We start from the raw sequence: 20,310 nt of genomic DNA on the forward strand, positions 1-20,310 counted from the left end.
GTATTGCTTATTTAATCAGGACAACAGTTTTCAGATGTGCTAGCATAATTGAAAAAGGGTTTTCTAATGATCATTTAGCCTTTTAAAATGATGAACTTGGATTAGCTAACACAAACAATGTGTCATTGGAACACAGAAGTGATGGTTGCTGATAATGGGCCTCTGTACGCCTATGTAGATATTACATTTTTTTTAAACAGCCATTTCCAGCTGCAACAGTCATTTACAACATTAACAAGGTTTACACTGTATTTCTGATCAATTTGATGTTATTTTAATGGACAAAAAAATGTGTTTTTCTTTAAAAAAACAAGGACATTTCTAAGTGACCCCAAACTTTTGAACGGTAGTGTATATTTTTTGTTTACATATTTTTTGTTTACACATTTCTAACATGTGATTGTCTCTCCTCAGAATGAAGAGGAGCGTTGCCTGGAGCTGGGTGGCCATGTTGGGTTTGACAGTCTTCCAGACCAGTTGGTCAGTAAATCAGTCACACAGGGATTCTGCTTCAACATCCTGTGTGTCGGTACGTGACGTCTGACTCCATTATTACCTCCAGCCTTTCAACATCTTAACACGTCTCAGTTCTCACTACAGATACAACTCCAGCCTTACTGCCAGTCTATTTCTACTGTAGCTAAAGGCACGGATCTTTTCTGAATGCAGGTACCCAGGCTAAAACATCTTCAGTCCATCTTATTTTCTACTTTTCTCTCTTTTTCTTCCTCTCAGGTGAGACAGGGATAGGGAAGTCGACGTTGATGAACACGCTGTTCAACACACTGTTTGAGGCCGAGGAGGCCAGCCACTACCAGAACCGTGTGTACCTGCGGCCCAGGACCTACGACCTGAAGGAGAGCAACGTTCAGCTCAAACTGACCGTAGTCGACACCGTGGGGTTCGGAGACCAGATCAACAAGGAGGAGAGGTGATAGTAGTGCAGGAACAGCTGGGTGCTTCGTTAGCCAGGCGGATAGGAGGTGGTTTGGTGAACCACACTCGCGTGATGAGTAACCTTGCCTGACATCTGGTTGGGATTGTTTAGCTCATGGATTTGTGTAGGTACTGTAGGGAGAGGAATAGCATCAGGACTGTTCAGTTAAGGGTTCAGGTTGGGGTTAGTCATTAAAATAGCACTTCTTCTTGGATGGTTTCTAGATACTGAACCTACTTTCATTCAGTGGTTAAAGGGTATTCAGACAGGCTGTTGCTATAAGAAGACCAAAGTTGGACATTCAGCATTCCTCCTCAGGCCCTCTCAACTAGTGGCCCTCCAGCCAACACACATACAGTGTAAAGGCTTGGCATAGCTTAAGGCTTTGGGTCTTTGTGCAGCCATGAATGGGGAGGGAAGAGTAGGGAGAGGATGATTAGAAGGGCATAATGAAATCTGGAAAATAACTTAAATAGGCTAACAACAGGGGAGTGGGAAAGTGAATTTTTGGAGTGGTGTTATCGTGGCCGGTTTGTAAACCAGATACTCCACTATTTGTTTCTTGAATAGCAAGGAAAACTTTCTAGGATATTTATTTTCTGGTGAAAATGCGAGGTTGAGGAGGTTGAGAATAAATACGGTATATGTTTTCAGACCCTGTATTGTTTTAGCACTTTTCCCAGAAATGTGATTATTCCCGATTTTTTATCAGGAATTCCTGCTTTTCTAACATTCTCCATTGACATGTAATTGAAACTGACCCTATTCCCAAAGCCCAAATCCTGATCACATCCATGTTTGTCTTTCTGTGCGCTGAAGCTTCAAACCCATAGTGGACTACATCGACACTCAGTTTGAAACCTACCTGCAGGAGGAGATGAAGATCAAACGTTCCCTATTTGACTACCACGACACCAGGATCCATATCTGTCTCTACTTCATCGCCCCAACCGGACACTCTCTCAAATCACTGGATCTGGTCACCATGAAGAAACTGGACAGCAAGGTAACGTTTGAAATACACTATATAAAAGTATGTGGACACCCCTTCAAATTAGTCTATTTGGCTATTTCCTCGGTTGCAACACTCACTACCGAGTTCCAAACTGCCTTTGGAAGCAACGTCAGCACAATGTTTGTCGGGAGCTTCATGAAATGGGTTTCCGTGGCTGAGCAGCTGCACACAAGCCTAAGATCACCATTCGCAATGCCAAGCGTTGGCTGGAGTGGTGTAATTGGACTCAGTGGAAACGCGTTCTCTGGAGTGATGAATCACGCTTCACCATCTGACAGTCCGACGGATGAATCTGGGTTTGGCGGATGCCAGGAGAATACTACCTGCCCGAATGCATAGTGTCAACTGTTAAGTTTGGTGGAGGAGGAATAATGGTCTGGGGCTGTTTTTCATGGTTTGGGCTAGGCTCCATAGTTCCAGTGAAGGGAAATCTTAACGCTACAGCATACAATGACATTCTAGACACTTCTGTTCTTCCAACTTTGAGGCAACAGTTTGGGGAAGTCCCTTTCCTGTTTCTGCATGACAATGCCCCCTTGCACAAAGCAAGGTCCATACAGAAGTGGTGTGTCGAGATCGGTGTGGAAGAACTTGACTGGCCTGGACAGAGCCTTGACCTTAACCCCATCAAACACCTTTGGGATGAATTGGAACGCCGGCTGCGAGCCAGGCCTAATCGCCCAACGTCAGTGCCCAACCTCACTAATGCTCTTGTGACTGAATGGAAGCAAGTCACTGCCACAATGTTCCAACGTCTAGTGGAAATCCTTCCCAGAAGAGTGGAGGTTGTTATAGCAGCAAAAGGGGGGGGGGGGGGACCAACTCCATATTAATGCCCATCATTTTGGAATGAGATGTTTGACAAGCAGGTGTCCACATACCTTTGATCATGTAGAGTACACACACATTCTTGTATTAGGAGCTGCTCTGACACTGTTGCACGAAAACATTTTTGGACATTGACGTGTTAGTATCTGAAGCGTTGGACATCATACAGTTCAACAGGTGCTGTAGGCCTGAAGGATACTGACAGGTGTTCAGGTTCAGGCACAGCTCTCCTGAAGGATACTGACAGGTGTTCAGGTTCAGGCACAACCAGTTACATTATTATCTCAAAGTAGCGCTGCATTCCATTTTGATGCTTGTATTTGTGTCAATCCAGAGATAATTATTTATTTTTTCAACATGGTAGACCTGCTGATTCAAATGCTGCTTCTCCCTGTACTCCAGGTAAACATCATCCCCATCATTGCCAAGGCAGACACCATATCTAAGAGCGAGCTGCACAAGTTCAAGATCAAGATCATGTCAGAGTTGGTGAGCAACGGTGTTCAGATACACCAGTTCCCTACTGAGGACGAGGCTGTCACCGAGATCAACTCCTCTATGAATGTGAGTCTGACGCACACACACACACACACACACACACACACACACACACACACACACACACACACACACACACACACACACACACACACACACACACACACACACACACAATTACACACACACACACACACACACACACACAATTACACACACACACAATTACACACGCACACACACAATTACACACACACAATTACACACACACACACACACACACACACACACACACACACACACACACACACACACACACACACACACACACACACACACACACACACACACACACAATTATACACACACACAATTATACACACACACAATTATACACACACAAACATGGACACACACACACCCTTGTCACATCACAGTGCAGTTGTGTATGCCAGGCACCTGTACACTGTAATCAGATTGCTTGCCTTCCTGATTTACTGTGTCAGCCCGAGGAGCCGATGATTGATTGATTGATTGATTGATTGATTAAAAGAGACAACAGTGTCTTCCTCTTCTTCAATGCTTTAAAAAAAAACACCAGCTTATTTGTGACACATTGCTGTGGTCTTGTGTTTTTAAACCACAAGTCATTGTGATATTATAACGGGGGTCATACATGCTCATGACAGTCCGATGATGCGTTATAAAGAGTTACTAAATGTTCCCATATTAAATGAAATCCTTTGTTCCAGGCCCATCTGCCCTTTGCTGTGGTGGGGAGTGTTGAGGAGGTTGAAGTGGGGAATAAGATGGTGAAAGCCAGACTGTACCCCTGGGGAACTGTACAGGGTAGGTATCTCTCTGATCCTGTACCCCTAGGGAACTGTACAGAGTAGGTATCTCTCTGATCCTGTACCCCTGGGGAACTGTACAGAGTAGGTATCTCTCTGATCCTGTACCCCTAGGGAACTGTACAGAGTAGGTATCTCTCTGATCCTGTACCCCTGGGGAACTGTACAGAGTAGGTATCTCTCTGATCCTGTACCCCTAGGGAACTGTACAGAGTAGGTATCTCTCTGATCCTGTACCCCTAGGGAACTGTACAGAGTAGGTATCTCTCTGATCCTGTACCCCTAGGGAACTGTACAGAGTAGGTATCTCTCTGATCCTGTACCCCTGGGGAACTGTACAGGGCAGGTTTTTTTTCTATACTACTGATGCAAGCAGAGCAAGACCATATAATCAATAGGCCTGGGCTAGAAAAGTGAATACACATCATCAATGCATCGATATTACGCAATCACTAGAGACCCATATCATCAATGCATCGATACTACGCAATCACTAGAGACCCATATCATTAATGCATCGATATTACGCAATCACTAGAGACCCATATCATCAATGCATCGATATAACGCAATCACTAGAGACCCATATCATCAATGCATCGATATTACGCAATCACTAGAGACCATATCATTAATGCATCGATATTACGCAATCACTAGAGACCCATATCATCAATGCCAATATAAAATAAGACTTTAATTATTATTTTCTCAAATGCGTATTGTTGTGAACTTGCTATTGAATGACCAGTCCCTTTCAAACTATAAGGTATTTGTCACCATATTAAACCAACCATATAACCCAGTCCTGCTGTGTTGTGTTGATCAGTGGAGAACGAGAGCCACTGTGACTTTGTGAAGCTGAGAGAGATGTTGCTGAGAGTGAACATGGAAGACCTGAGAGAGCAGACTCACGCCAGACACTACGAGCTCTACAGACGCTGCAAACTGGAGGAGATGGGATTTACAGATACAGACCCCGACAACAAACCCTTTAGGTGAGACCAGCTCTTGTTCAACGTTACATAGCGGGCAGGTTGTCAACCCTTTTTTGGGGGGCTGAAGGTTTGTCATCAAATATGCAGAATATAAACTGAAATTAGACCAGTGTTAGAAGTGAAAATCCGGCCAAAGCATCAGAACACCTAGATGTCCAGGGCCCGGCGACGACATCTACAGTCAGGAGCAAAAGCCGATGGACGTCTCACAGCAGTCAGACACAGTAATACACATTCTACAATGAAATATAGACACCCTATTCCCTACCTAGTGCACTACTTTTGACCAGGGAACCCTGTTCCCTACGTAGTGCACTATATAGGGAACAGGGTGCCATTTGGGATGCATCCATATGCCTGTTTAACTGTAACCTCCTTGTCTTCCCTCACCAATCAGTCTGCAGGAGACGTATGAGGCCAAGAGGAAAGAGTTCCTGGGGGACCTGCAGCATAACGAGGACGACATGAGACAGATGTTTGTCAACAAGGTGAAGGAGACCGAGGCAGAGCTGAAAGTAAAGGAGAGGGAGGTAATCATTCACAAGGTGCTTCTGGGAGTTTGTTTTGTTTAGATTATGATGTTGTTCTCCTTTCATACTTGAACTCATCCTCATTTTGTGACTGTGTCTACAGTCATAACGTAACAGGGCATTTTGGGAGCAACAGTTTGGACCCTTTTCCTTTAGTTTGAACTGTTTGTTCAGTGCAGCGGTCCGAGACATTTCCCTGGATGTTCCTCTGCCTGTATTATTACACGTTAAAGCACAAAGAGCCTATATGTTACCATGTTACCAACCCCTCCGATCCAGCTCCATGAGAGGTTTGAGCAGCTGAAGAGGATGCATCAGGAGGAGAAGAGGAATCTGGAGGAGAAGAGGAGCGATCTGGAGGAGGATATGAATGACTTCAACAGGAGGAAGGTGGCAGCTGAGACGCTGATGGGTCAGTCTCTACAGGGATCCTCACAACCATTCAGAAAGGACAAGAAGAAGTAAGTATTTTCTGTCTGTCTGTCTCTCTCTCTCTCTCTCTCTCTCTCTCTGTCTGTCTGTCTGTCGGTCTCTCTCTGTCTGTCTGTCTGTCTGTCTGTCGGTCTCTCTCTCTCTCTCTCTCTGTCTGTCTGTCGGTCTCTCTTTGTCTCTCTGTCTCTCTCTGTCTGTCTCTCTCTGTTTCTCTCTCTCTCTGTGTCGCTCTCTCTGTCTGTCTGTCGGTCTCTCTCTGTCTCTCTCTCTCTCTCTGTCGCTCTCTCTGTCTGTCTGTCGGTCTCTCTCTCTCTGTCTGTCTGTCGGTCTCTCTCTTTGTCTGTCTGTCGGTCTCTCTCTTTGTCTGTCTGTCTCTCTGTCTCTGTCTCTCTGTCTCTGTCTCTATGTCTCTCTTTCTGTCTCTCTCTCTGTATCTCTCTCTCTGTCGCTCTCTCTCTCTCTGTCTGTCTCTCTCTGTCTCTCTCTGTCTCTCTCTGTCTCTCTCTTTGTCTGTCTGTTCAACTGATCAAACGCTATAGTAGCAGACACTACAGCCCTGAAGCTCTGGCCTAGTGTTCTGCTTGTCTCTATGGGACTGTCACTCGCACAGTTGCAGTCAGGAAGTGACTAATGATATAGCATTACAGTGCCAGGAGACATCTTGGCTTGGAAACTGTGATACGGGGGACGGATTGAGTCTGACATTGTTTTCCCAGACAGTGGAGGAGGTCACAGTTTGCCCTGTCACCGCCTGATCGCCTGATGCTTGTGGTTCTGCAACACACACACACACACATACAAACACAATAACACACACACACACTACACACCACCACCACCAGACCGTCTCTGCATAGCGCGACCTGTCAGTCTCGATATCCGCTAGGCTGGGTCACTGATGTTTAGCTACACACAATATCAATTGATAGGGTAACACTAGTCTTCTCTCACAGCCTCAGTGTATGATAACACAAATCTGACTAGACTGTGATAACACCAGTCATATGTAGCTAGTGTTATCACAGAGGCTGTGGACTGTATGTGTCATTCACTGTTTGGGTGCTACCAGAAACATAGACTTGTCTGTGGGTGACGCTTAGATGGTTCAGAGTTAGACATCTTAGATGGTAGCTATTCAGTTCAGAGTTAGACATCTTAGATGGTAGCCTATTCAGTTCTGAGTTAGACATCTTAGATGGTAGCTATTCAGTTCAGAGTTAGACATCTTAGATGGTAGCCTATTCAGTTCAGTTAGACATCTTAGATGGTAGCCTATTCAGTTCAGTTAGACATCTTAGATGGTAGCCTATTCAGTTCAGTTAGACATCTTAGATGGTAGCCTATTCCGTTGAGTTAGACATCTTAGATGGTAGCCTATTCAGTTCAGAGTTAGACATCTTAGATGGTAGCCTATTCAGTTCAGTTAGACATCTTAGATGGTAGCCTATTCAGTTCAGAGTTAGACATCTTAGATGGTAGCCTATTCAGTTCTGAGTTAGACATCTTAGATGGTAGCCTATTCAGTTCAGAGTTAGACATCTTAGATGGTAGCCTATTCAGTTCTGAGTTAGACATCTTAGATGGTAGCCTATTCAGTTCAGAGTTAGACATCTTAGATGGTAGCCTATTCAGTTCTGAGTTAGACATCTTAGATGGTAGCCTATTCAGTTCTGAGTTAGACATCTTAGATGGTAGCCTATTCAGTTCAGTTAGACATCTTAGATGGTAGCCTATTCAGTTCAGAGTTAGACATCTTGCATAAAGAATATCAGTGATTACAAGCTTCCGTCTGTATTTCTATCCCAATGTCAATCTGTCTATTGTAATGGAATAATGATCTCTCTCCTCAGACCAAAGAGAGATCTGTTGGACATTTAACTTCACAGAGTCTCAATGACAGGAAATGTTAAGCAGCACACTGATGAGGAGGAGAAAGTGTGAGGAAATATAACTATTGACTATGACTCTGCTGACACCATAGATTTGGCTGATTCACCAAGTTAATGTGGAGGTTATAGTGCCCACTATTGGACAGTTCCCACATTTCACATTATAACCAGTTCATTTTATTCGTAGAGAGATGGTCCCTGTTTTCTTTCATTGTGTGAAGATGGACAGATCATAAAACGGTTTGGTTCGATCTGTAAAACGGAAACATCCATAATGTTGAAATGATTGCGATCATTGTTAACACACTATTCTCAAATTATTTTGTTTGTTTTGCATACTATTTTCTTCTTTTGATTTTCAACTCATCAAATTCTATATATGCTCCTTTTCCTTTTACCATATTTTGGCCTTATTTTCTTCATTTCAGTTGATTCGTGGCACCACAGCAACACCAAGGCAACCAGGAATGTGTCTCTTCATCACCATGGAAACAAGGGACATATTTTATCTTCACTTTTTTTTTAGCTTCAGGGACTATTTCATTCTCAAATCGTATGAATGGACCCCAATGATACTTCTTGGACACTACATGTGAGAGAGCGAGCGAGAGAAATGTGTGTGATGATGATGCGTTGGCTGTGAGCCCCTCTGTATTCAAGGATCAGAAAGATGACCTTACACAGTGGACTTCACGGCCGTGTCCAAAATGGCCCCCTATTCCCTACAGTATACATGTCTTGTGGAGTCAGCACTGGAGATCAAAGTGTGCATCCCAAATGGCCCACTATTCCCTCTATAGTGCACTACATTTGATAAGTGCCAAGTAGTGCACTTACATAGGGAATAGGGTGTAATTCAGGATGCAGACTTTCTCTCCAGTGCTGACTCCACAAGATGTGTAAAAACAAAACCTGTGGACTCAGTTATGATAACTTTTAGCGTATGTTGTTTTACGTTCCTGGTGTGAATGTGTCCATCTGAATCTGCCATCTGAAATGCACATAGACATTAAAACCAGGAAACATGGTTTATCCCCAGCAGAAACAAGACTAGGACTGTTTTACTGTTGCTAGGAAGAAAGAATGTATAGTTCTATCTCTGTTTCCAAACTGCTTCTGAAACAGCAAGAGCTTGCCTTCCAGGCTAATATAGTTCTACCCATCATTGCGTCAAATATTGACTGTGAACTGTGTGTGTGTGTGTGTGTGTGTGTTAATTTGTATGTGTGTATTAATTAAGTGATAAGGCCAGAGAAGACAGTTTTTGGAGGATATATTTTACACAATGGGCTACCAACATATTAAAATAACGATTTACATATTTTCATTAAAAAAAGTGTATTTTGATGAATTCATTCATACTATTTCATCTTTCCACGAGATATAGTCGCGACACAAATTTAAGGTTGCTCCCCAATCCAGCTGATTGCTGGTCGTTCGTTTTATCGGTTGGTTGCCAGAGATGCGACCCAGTCGTTAAGTCTTTTTGTTCTGTATCTATAGACCCAGTCTTTTTGTTCTGTATCTATAGACCCAGTCTTTTTGTTCTGTATCTATAGACCCAGTCGTTAAGTATTTTGTTCTGTATCTATAGACCCAGTCTTTTTGTTCTGTATCTATAGACCCAGTCGTTAAGTCTTTTTGTTCTGTATCTATAGACCCAGTCGTTAAGTCTTTTTGTTCTGTATCTATAGACCCAGTCGTTAAGTCTTTTTGTTCTGTATCTATAGACCCAGTCGTTAAGTCTTTTTGTTCTGTATCTATAGACCCAGTCGTTAAGTCTTTTTGTTCTGTATCTATAGACCCAGTCGTTAAGTCTTTTTGTTCTGTATCTATAGACCCAGTCGTTAAGTCTTTTTGTTCTGTATCTATAGACCCAGTCGTTAAGTCTTTTTGTTCTGTATCTGTGGATGCGACACAGTCATGCGTTTTAAATGTTATATTGCCATACTGGCTGGCAACGTTCTTATCCCTTGCTTGCCAGCGAGCCAACTACGGCTAATTTACAGTCACGTCAAACAGTGCAGCCAGAATGACAGCAAAGTAGCTGCATTTGCATTTGTTTGAGCTGTTTTCTAGTGACATTTATTTGGATACATCCATAACAATGAGCTAATGATGCGCAATTTTGCTTTGCATAGAATGTGCTCTCTCTTCAGGACAGTGTTATTCAGAGGAGCTAGCTAACAACACAGCTAACACAATCACTAGCTGCATTTCGTTTCGTTTTACCTGTTATCTATTGACATTTCTTTGTATATATCCATAAAAATTATGCCAGCTGAATCATGATTTCCACTGGCTGAAAAAAGGTGTCTGCCTGTCTGTCTCGTCCCGACTCCCAACATGTTCTTTACTATGGGACAGCGTGAGATCGAATTTCAAGATTGAAACAATGTTGCAAATATGAAAGAGACAGACAGCAAGGTTTATACAAATCTCCGCTGTTGAAAACCAATTGCTAGTCTAAAAGAAATGGGATGTAATGTCCAGATGCTTTTTATAGTGGAGATCAAGTTTATAAATTACCTGGCTGGGCTGATGAGACAGTGTATTGTGCAGTGAGATGGAACAAAGTAAATAGACATTTCAACATCATAGGTTTAGCTGGTGGTAACTAGTGGAATTAGACACTGGCTGGAATGCGGTTTTAACCAATCAGTATCCAGGATTAGACCCATCCGTTGTATAACATAGATTATGCATTTGTGCATTTATACATGCAAATGTATGTAAAGCAACCTACATATGACTAAACCATAGTCAATAGAAGTGTAATAATTAATCCAGTGCTGTTTTACATGAATACAGAACGTGTATACTAGATATGAATATATGCATAATAATACTATATTTTCGAGTTGCTGTATGTATGAAGTATGTTATGATACTGTAGCTAGGTAGAGTCCAGTATGTTATACTGTAGCTTGGTAGAGTCCACTATCTTATACTGTAGCTAGGTAGAGTCCAGTATGTTATGATGCTGTAGCTAGGTAGAGTCCAGTATGTTATACTGTAGCTTGGTATAATCCAGTATGTTATACTGTAGCTAGGTATAATCCAGTATGTTATACTGTAGCTAGGTATAATCCAGTATGTTATGATGCTGTAGCTAGGTAGAGTCCAGTATTTTATGCTGTAGCTAGGTAGAGTCCAGTATGTTATGATGCTGTAGCTAGGTAGAGTCCAGTATTTTATGCTGTAACTAGGTAGAGTCCAGTATGTTATGCTGTAGCTAGGTAGAGTACAGTATGTTATGATGCTGTTGCTAGGTAGATTCCAGTATGTTATGATGCTGTTGCTAGGTAGATTCCAGTATGTTATGCTGTAGCTAGGTAGAGTGTAGTATGTTATGATGCTGTAGCTAGGTAGATTCCAGTATGTTATGATGCTGTAGCTAGGTAGAAGTCAAGTATATTCTATTATAATAATAATAATTTATTACATTTCTTTTCATAGAATCTCAAAGCGCTTCAAGTGCAAAAAAACAAGCAAGCAATGTAACATGACACGTTAACCAATAAAGAGTCTCTGAAAGCTGCATCCTCTGAAGATAGAGAAGGTCAGTTCAGAGACAGGGTCAGGTCAGAGAGAAGGTCAGTTCAGAGACAGGGTCAGTTCAGAGAGAAGGTCAGTTCAGAGACAGGGTCAGTTCAGAGACAGGGTCAGGTCAAAGAGAAGGTCAGTTCAGAGACAGGGTCAGTTCAGAGACAAGGTCAGTTCAGAGACAAGGTCAGTACAGAGACAAGGTCAGTACAGAGACAAGGTCAGTACAGAGACAAGGTCAGTACAGAGACAAGGTCAGTTCAGAGACTAGGTCAGTTCAGAGACAAGGTCAGTTCAGAGACAAGGTCAGTTCAGAGACAAGGTCAGTTCAGAGAGAAGGTCAGTTCAGGGTTTGAACAGAGAGAACTGGTCAGAGGATGGTAGAGGATGGTGATGGAGTCTGCTGATGATCTTGTAGTGGGCAAGTCTGGGAACCAGCCTGAGTCTTACAGCTGCTGCTGAACTTCTCCTCTTCCACTCTGTGTAACACTGATGCCTCAGCAGCTCTGGGCGCCAGAAAGCTCACCACAAAAAGTTCAAGAATAAGTAGCCAGTCGTCCTCACTAGGAGCCCTCTTCCTCAGTACTGCTGTATTCCGCTCTGTTATTCCTCTCACACCACTCCTCAAATTATATTCTTAGTTGATCAGGAATTAGCAGCCAGGAATTAGCAGCCAGGAATTAGCAGCCAAAGAAAAAAGCTTGTACTGCGTCCAGATGCATAATTAAAATAAAAACATTAGCCATTTAGCTAGCTAACCAAGCCAAAAAGTGTTAACCTGTCAGTCAATCTGCAAAGCCATGGCTCAAAAACACCAGTTTGTCACGTCTGTTGAAATGATCGGATCAAGGTGCAGCGTGGTAGGCGTACGTTTTACTTTTATTTAAATGACACCGAAAGAACTAAACAAATTATGACCGTAAAGCTACAGGCAGTACAGAAAGCAACAACACACAAACATAGTCAATATCCCACAAACTAAAGGTGGGAAAAGGCTGCCTAAGTATGATCCCCAATCAGAGACAAGGATAGACAGCTGCCTCTGATTCTGAACCATACCCGGCCAACAAAGAAATAGAAAAACTAGAATGCCCACCCAAATCACACCCAAACCGACCTAACCAAATAGAGAAATAAAAAGGCTCTCTAAGGTCAGGGCGTGACACAGCTATATACAATAAAAACTCAATGTTATCAAAAACAAAAGAGATGATTTTAAAAATCAACAATTAAAAACACCTACACAACAACTAAATATGTACACATTTACAGGAGCTCTGTGCTTAGGCTGCTAATAGGGCACCATGGCAACTAAACTCAGCAAAAAAAGAAACGTCCCATTTTCAGGACCCTGTCTTTCAAAGATAATTAGTAAAAATCCAAATAACTTCACAGATCTTCATTGTAAAGGGTTTAAACACTGTTTCCCATACTGACTCTGAAAAACACCAAAAGAAAGATTGCCCAGGGTCCCTGCTCATCTGCGTGAACGTGCCTTAGGCATGCTGCAAGGAGGCATGAGGACTGCAGATGTGGACAGGGCAATAAATTGCACTGTGAGACGCCTAAGACAGCGCTACAGGGAGACACGACGGACAGCTGATCGTCCTCGCAGTGGCAGACCACGTGTAACAACACCTGCACAGGATCGGTACATCCGAACATCACACCTGCGGGACAGGTACAGGATGGCAACAACAACTGCCCGAGTTACACCAGGAATGCACATTCCCTCCATCAGTGCTCAGACTGTCCGCAATAGGCTGAGAGAGGCTGGATTGAGGGCTTGTAGGCCTGTTGTAGGCAGGTCCTCACCAGACATCACCGGCAACAACGTCGCCTATGGGCACAAACCCACCATCGCTGGACAAGACAGGACTGGCAAAAAGTGCTCTTCACTGACGAGTCGTGGTTTTGTCTCACCAGAGGTGATAGTCAGATTCGCATTTATCATCGAAGGAGTGACTGTTACACCGAGGCCTGTACTCTGGAGCGGGAGCGATTTGGAGGTGGAGGGTCCGTCATGGTCTGGGGCGGTGTGTCACAGCATCATCGGACTGAGCTTGTTGTCATTGCAGACAATCTCAATGCTGTGTGTTACAGGGAAGACACCCTCCTCCCTCATGTGGTACCCTTCCTGCAGGCTCATCCTGACATGACACTCCAGCATGACAATGCCACCTGCCATACTGCTTGTTCTGTGCGTGATTTCCGGCAAGACAGGAAAGTCATTGTTCTGCCATGGCCAGCGAAGAGCCCGGATCTCAATCCCATTGAGCACGTCTGGGACCTGTTGGATCAGAGGGTGAGGGCTAGGGCCATTCTCCCCAGAAATGTCCTGGAACTTGCAGGTGCCTTGGTGGAAGAGTGGGGTAACATCTCACAGCAAGAACTGGCAAATCTGGTGCAGTCCATGAGGAGGAGAAGCACTGCAGCACTTAATGCAGCTGGTGGCCACACCAGATACTGACTGTTACTTTTGATTTTGACCCTCCCTTTGTTCAGGGACATTTCCATTTCTCTTAGTCACATGTCTGTGTAACTTGTTCAGTTTATGTCTCAGTTGTTGAATCTTGTCATGTTCATACAAATATTTACACGTGTTAAGTTTGCTGAAAATAAACACAGTTGACAGTGAGAGGACGTTTCTTTTTTTTATACAACATTCTATGCAATTGAATTCAATATGTAAAGGTAAAAAGTTGAGAGGAGATATGGTTTCCAGAGCTGAAGGACATGCCTCTGACTGCTAGTGTTAAATCTCTGAATGTAACTGTTGAAGGGAAAGAGGAGAAGACCTCTGATGTAACTGTTAAAGGGAAAGAGGAGAAGACCTCTGATGTAACTGTTGAAGGGAAAGAGGAGAAGACCTCTGATGTAACAGTTAAAGGGAAAGAGGAGAAGACCTCTGTATGTAACTGTTGAAGGGAAAGAGGAGAAGACCTCTGATGTAACTGTTGAAGGGAAAGAGGAGAAGACCTCTGATGTAACAGTTAAAGGGAAAGAGGAGAAGACCTCTGTATGTAACTGTTGAAGGGAAAGAGGAGAAGACCTCTGATGTAACTGTTAAAGGGAAAGAGGAGAAGACCTATGATGTAACTGTTGAAGGGAAAGAGGAGAAGACCTCTGATGTAACTGTTAAAGGGAAAGAGGAGAAGACCTCTGTATGTAACTGTTGAAGGGAAAGAGGAGAAGACCTCTGATGTAACTGTTGAAGGGAAAGAGGAGAAGACCTCTGAATGTAACTGTTAAAGGGAAAGAAGAGAAGACCTCTGATGTAACTGTTAAAGGGAAAGAAGAGAAGACCTCTGATGTAACTGTTAAAGGGAAAGCGTAGAAGACCTCTGTATGCCTTTTCATTCCAATCAAGAAGCTAAAGGGAATTCACTTGGGACGTGTATGCATTGTTCTGGGACTTTTTTGTTTTATCAATGCTATTTGCAGCCTATAATGAATGTATAGATACAATTCATGAGTTTTTACCAGCCACACTGATCACTTACCTGTGCTCTACTTCTCTGTATCACTTACCTGTGCTCTACTTCTCTGTATCACTTACCTGTGCTCTACTTCTCTGTATCACTTACCTGTGCTCTACTTCTCTGTTCTCTGTATCACTTACCTGTGCTCTACTTCTCTGTATCACTTACCTGTGCTCTACTTCTCTGTATCACTTACCTGTGCTCTACTTCTCTGTATCACTTACCTGTGCTCTACTTCTCTGTTCTCTGTATCACTTACCTGTGCTCTACTTCTCTGTTCTCTGTATCACTTACCTGTGCTCTACTCCTCCGTATCACTTACCTGTGCTCTACTTCTCTGTTCTCTGTATCACTTACCTGTGCTCTACTTCTCTGTTCTCTGTATCACTTACCTGTGCTCTACTTCTCTGTATCACTTACCTGTGCTCTACTTCTCTGTATCACTTACCTGTGCTCTACTTCTCTGTATCACTTACCTGTGCTCTACTTCTCTGTATCACTTACCTGTGCTCTACTTCTCTGTATCACTTACCTGTGCTCTACTTCTCTGTTCTCTGTATCACTTACCTGTGCTCTACTTCTCTGTATCACTTACCTGTGCTCTACTTCTCTGTATCACTTACCTGTGCTCTACTTCTCTGTATCACTTACCTGTGCTCTACTTCTCTGTTCTCTGTATCACTTACCTGTGCTCTACTTCTCTGTATCACTTGGCTGACAACTCAAACTAAATTATTCTGCTGCTCTATCGTTCGCTACTTCAGTCAGAGACTGACATCATTTAAGTCCTTTGTGGTGATGTCAAAATGAGGGGTGTTGTGCAAAACGTAGTCATCAAAGATTGGATCATTGATAACCAATCAATGTATCAAAGCCAATGACACATTTTCAAAACAATGTTTTACCCACGTGTGTTCTGGCTCTGGCCCAACACATCGGTCTCTGGGACCAATCAGACGGCCTAGAATTGATTTTCTTTCTAGAAATCGTCAGATCCAGACTCATTGCGGAGAAGAATCTAATGTCTGTGGGTATGGCGTAGCATTTGGCCAGAGCAAGGAGTTTGGGTAACCAGGCAACTGTATTGCATGAAATGATGCAACCATATCGTATAGCAACAGGCTGTAAAGTAGGGCATCTTAAAATTGTTTTATTGTTCCTAGGCAATGAATCAATTAATAGCAAGTATTGTCATAGTTTTAACCTGTTTCAGTCAAGGGTCAAAACAGTTCATCTAGGTATTGGCATATGTAACATACTGGTCATCAAAATATAACTTACTTATAGACTCCTTTATTCACATAATCATCATCTTCATGTCCATAAATGTACAGTACTCAATGCCCAGTGAGTAGAGGTTTACAGATAAGTAGTCTAGTTTTATGTTCTGTTCATGTATGATGACTTTCCTGGGCATGCAGTATGTATACTCTTATAGGCTAGCCTGCCTCCTTGTCTCCTGTTCAAATCAATGACCTGAGCTTTTTCTTTTTCTTTTCATAGCTTCTTTAGTCTTCCGTCTGCGTGCTCCCTAACATCAGGAAGGAATTTAAATTAGAAGAATGACTTTCTACCACGCCGAAAGGATGGCTGTTCTAATCTTCCCCGATTTGACTATTAACAATCTATTGAGCTTACAATTTTTTTACAGCGTGATTCAAAGCTTCATTTTTGTAAAAAAAAAATCCCTGTAAGTTCCAAATGGCACCCTATTCCCTATGTAGTGCACTACTTTTGACCTAAGCCCCTGGTCAAAAGTAGTGCACTACATAGGGAATAGAGTGGCATTTAGGACAGACCCCTTGCTGTGATGTGCTCATAATTCCTGAACTCTTCAAGTGATGTTCCTACCAATACCTGGTCCTGGAGTCTTCAATACAGTACAGGCCAAGCTCAACATAATACTAAACACGTTCTCTAATACTTAGGAAGTATACAGGATATCTATAGGGCTATAAAGTAGTGCACTATATAGGGAATAGGGTTCCATTTTGGATGCAAACTTGGTTCATAAAAATAAAAGCTGGCGCTTTAAAGCTGTCAAACTCAACGTTGGACCTCAAAGCCAGTTCTACTGCAGTTTTCTTTCCCATTGACCACGTTTACATGTGCACAGTATTCTGGGTAATATAGCTCGTATCCTGCTTAAGGTCTTATTCGGGATGAGCTATTTACATGCACCTTTCTGATATCCCACTCATGAGTATCCCTGCATCCATGAATAAACTGAATATTCCTCATTTAATTATATGGCGTAAATGGATTAGTAACTGAAATATAGACACTGAGTGTAAGATTATAACCTCATGTAGTGTAATATAATATTAACTCTTGCAGAATTATGAATTTCTTGCAGTGAAATTATACAACAAATGTTAATTCTGGCTGGGAAACATGACACAGTTGAGAATAATAATTAATTTTTTTCAGCATTTCTTGAGAAAATGCAAATGCACATGTGAAGCATTATCTTTGATTATCTTTATGTGATGCATTATCTTTGACACTGTTATGCAAGCAGACAGTATTTCAACCACATCAAACATGCACCCAAGTCGAACTGAAGTCTTAACAGAAACTTGTTTCATCGTTTTCTCAGGTTTTCATTTCCTTAAAACCCTTCAAACTGATTACATGTTTTGGACATTTTTCACAAGACCAAGCTTTCCACTGTTTTGGAGTTATTGCGTTTTCTCCCCGGTCCCTAAACGAGAAACAACTTTGCAGGTGCTAATTTGAATGCATTCGTAGCCTAATCTTTCTATCGATGTAAAACATTATTCTGGTGATGTCTTTATTTAGTATTCTGGGGCAATAAATTATGACAGAAGTTTATTAGTTTGCATGAATCAAACTATAGTTGACAAATTAATGGTCTACCAAATGTAAGGAAATTATAAGCAGAAATGTTTCTAAATTAGGGGTGAAAGTAGCCAGTGGTAAATGAATTACAGTAGGCTAAATTACTATTGAATTGTTATGGTGGATAGAACTGTGCAGGTAGCCTACCTTTTTGAGGTGATTTGGTTGACAGTCAGATGAAAACATCACACAATACCCATGATATGCCAAACTGAGCCTGCGTAGACCACAAAAACCAACAGTGAACGGGATAAGATGTTATCATGCCACAGTATCCCGTCTAACGTCATCATATCGAATGGCGTGTAAAATCTTTGTGGGGCATGCCAGCCAAGCCACTACACTACACAAACACAACACTAAACAATACATGAATTGCATTATAGCGGTGACAAACGGTGCCCACAAACTGTTAGGGCCTCCATAAAGCTGTCCCAACACCTTACCACTGCTACACCTGGCTATCAGTGGAGCCTTGTCTGGCAGCGAAACAGTTAATTCAGCCTCATTTACTGCCTTTTAAAATGAAACATAGCTGATATGGCTGACTTGCTTAGACAAATGTGGTCTCTACTGAACTGGGTCGCAATTGAGATGTACAAACTATGGCATAAGGGGACGACAAGCAGATAAGAGGCAATCCATAATTTGGATTACGAGATTGATGAGCGAGCTAGGACTGTCTAGTCAATATAACTACTTGTTCAGCACTTTTGAAATGTATAGCGACAGAATTCAGAACATGGGCCGTTCTCCCTGTACACCAAGTCAGAACCGTATAATAAATAAAGGGGGCGTATAAACAGACAATGAAAGCTCTTAAAATATTCAATGATAACATTTCTCTTAAACAGGTTATAGGCTACATGTGCACCACCAAGTCAGAACAGTAGGCAAAATTAATAAGGGTAAACAGACTAAATAATTAGGGTGAGGCACATGGGCTACTAAAAGTTTACTTACACAACATACACTTATGTATACTGTAGCTAAGAAAGTAATACTATCTCCCTGGCATATTACATAATTTATGCAGCAGTGTACAAGACATTTTTGGACTCATCTTGTTGTGTTGTGCTCACTTGAACAGGAAGGTGGTGTGGCGGTCCTTCGTGGGCAAATTTTGGCATCAAACTTTGTCATCAAAGTCTGTCATTCATCCCGAGTGGCGCAGTGGTTAAGGGCGCTGTACTGCAGCGCCAGATGTTCCACCAGAAACTCTAACCGGCTGCGACTGGGAGGTCCGTGGGGCAACGCGCAATTGGCCCAGCGTCGTCCAGGTTAGGGAGGGTTTGGCCGGTAGGGATGTCCTTGTCTCACCGCGCACCAGCGACTCCTGTGGCGGGCCGGGCGCAGTGCACACTAACCAAGGTTGTCAGGTGCACGGTGTTTCCTCCGACACATTGGTGCGGCTGGCTTCAAGGTTGGATGCGTGCTGTGTTAAGAAGCAGTGCGGCTTGGTTGGGTTGTGTATCGGAGGATGCATGACTTTCAACCTTCGTCTCTCCCGAGCCCGTACGGGAGTTGTAGCGATGAGACAAGATAGTAGCTACTAACAATTGGACACCATGAAAATGGGGAGAAAAAAGGGGTAAAAAAAAAAAGTCTGTCATTCTCTGGACTAATGGTGGTTTCAAGACAACTGTGAAAAAAACAAGGCTGAATCATGATGACGTTAGTGATCTTTAGGTCGTAGCTCTAGAAAGAGGCCAAAGTTCACACTTACAATTCGGAGTTGGATGACCGTTCAAAACATATTTTCCAAGTTCGTTTTTTCAGAGTTCCCAGTCAGGATGGCCAGTGTTGAATGTTTATCATTTTGAACTTGAACAAGAGATCCTTAAACTCAGACTTTGGACCACACACCCACTCCACTGAATAGCAGGCTAGTGATTGCTTTGCTGTGCTTGCAGTTAGCCACTGACTCCTTCCAATCCACTCATTGTTGAATTTGTCATTTCCAACTTGTTGTGTAATTTTTAGTTGTATTACATTTTGGATTATTTTTTATTTTACCTTTATTTAACTAGGCAAGTCAGTTAAAAACAAATTATTATTTACAATGACGGCCTACCAAAAGGCAAAAGGCCTCCTGCGGGAACAGGGGCTGGGATTTTTTTTTAAATATATAGATATAGGACAAAAAACACACATCAAGACAAGAGAGACAACACAACGCAACATAAAGAGAGACCTAAAGACAACAACATAGCAAGGCAGCAACACATGACCACACAGCATGGTAGCAACACAACATGACAACAACATGGTAGCAACACAACATGGTAGCAGCACAAAACATGGTACAAACATAATTGGGCATAGACAACAGCACAAAGGGCAAAGAAGTTAGATGTTTATGTCCAATGGTCGATGAGCACTGATACGTTTTATCTTCATTATTTCTCTTCATATGACAATGATTAAAAAGGATTTACCACT

At 42.5% G+C, this 20,310-nt stretch overlaps 1 protein-coding gene across 2 annotated transcripts in view; it reads left to right on the plus strand.

Moving 5' to 3' along the window:
• LOC109878356 (septin-8-A-like) overlaps positions 1-18,738 on the plus strand; it is a 21,889-nt gene extending 3,151 nt beyond the window's left edge. Inside the window, exons 2-10 of one of the 2 annotated variants that reach the window (XM_031797734.1) lie at positions 415-529; positions 736-931; positions 1,757-1,943; positions 3,183-3,344; positions 4,031-4,127; positions 4,959-5,127; positions 5,525-5,657; positions 5,937-6,118; positions 16,510-18,738. In XM_031797734.1, the coding sequence (XP_031653594.1) occupies positions 415-529; positions 736-931; positions 1,757-1,943; positions 3,183-3,344; positions 4,031-4,127; positions 4,959-5,127; positions 5,525-5,657; positions 5,937-6,118; positions 16,510-16,564 (1,296 nt within the window). In that variant the 3' untranslated portion in view covers positions 16,565-18,738. Of the gene's footprint in view, positions 1-414; positions 530-735; positions 932-1,756; positions 1,944-3,182; positions 3,345-4,030; positions 4,128-4,958; positions 5,128-5,524; positions 5,658-5,936; positions 6,119-8,406; positions 10,290-16,509 lie in introns of those variants that run through there. The other variant, XM_031797735.1, reaches the window with a different exon arrangement.
• The last annotated feature ends 1,572 nt before the right edge of the window (positions 18,739-20,310 follow it).

This window comes from Oncorhynchus kisutch, linkage group LG19 (assembly GCF_002021735.2).
Source record: "Oncorhynchus kisutch isolate 150728-3 linkage group LG19, Okis_V2, whole genome shotgun sequence".
NCBI lineage: Eukaryota > Metazoa > Chordata > Actinopteri > Salmoniformes > Salmonidae > Oncorhynchus > Oncorhynchus kisutch.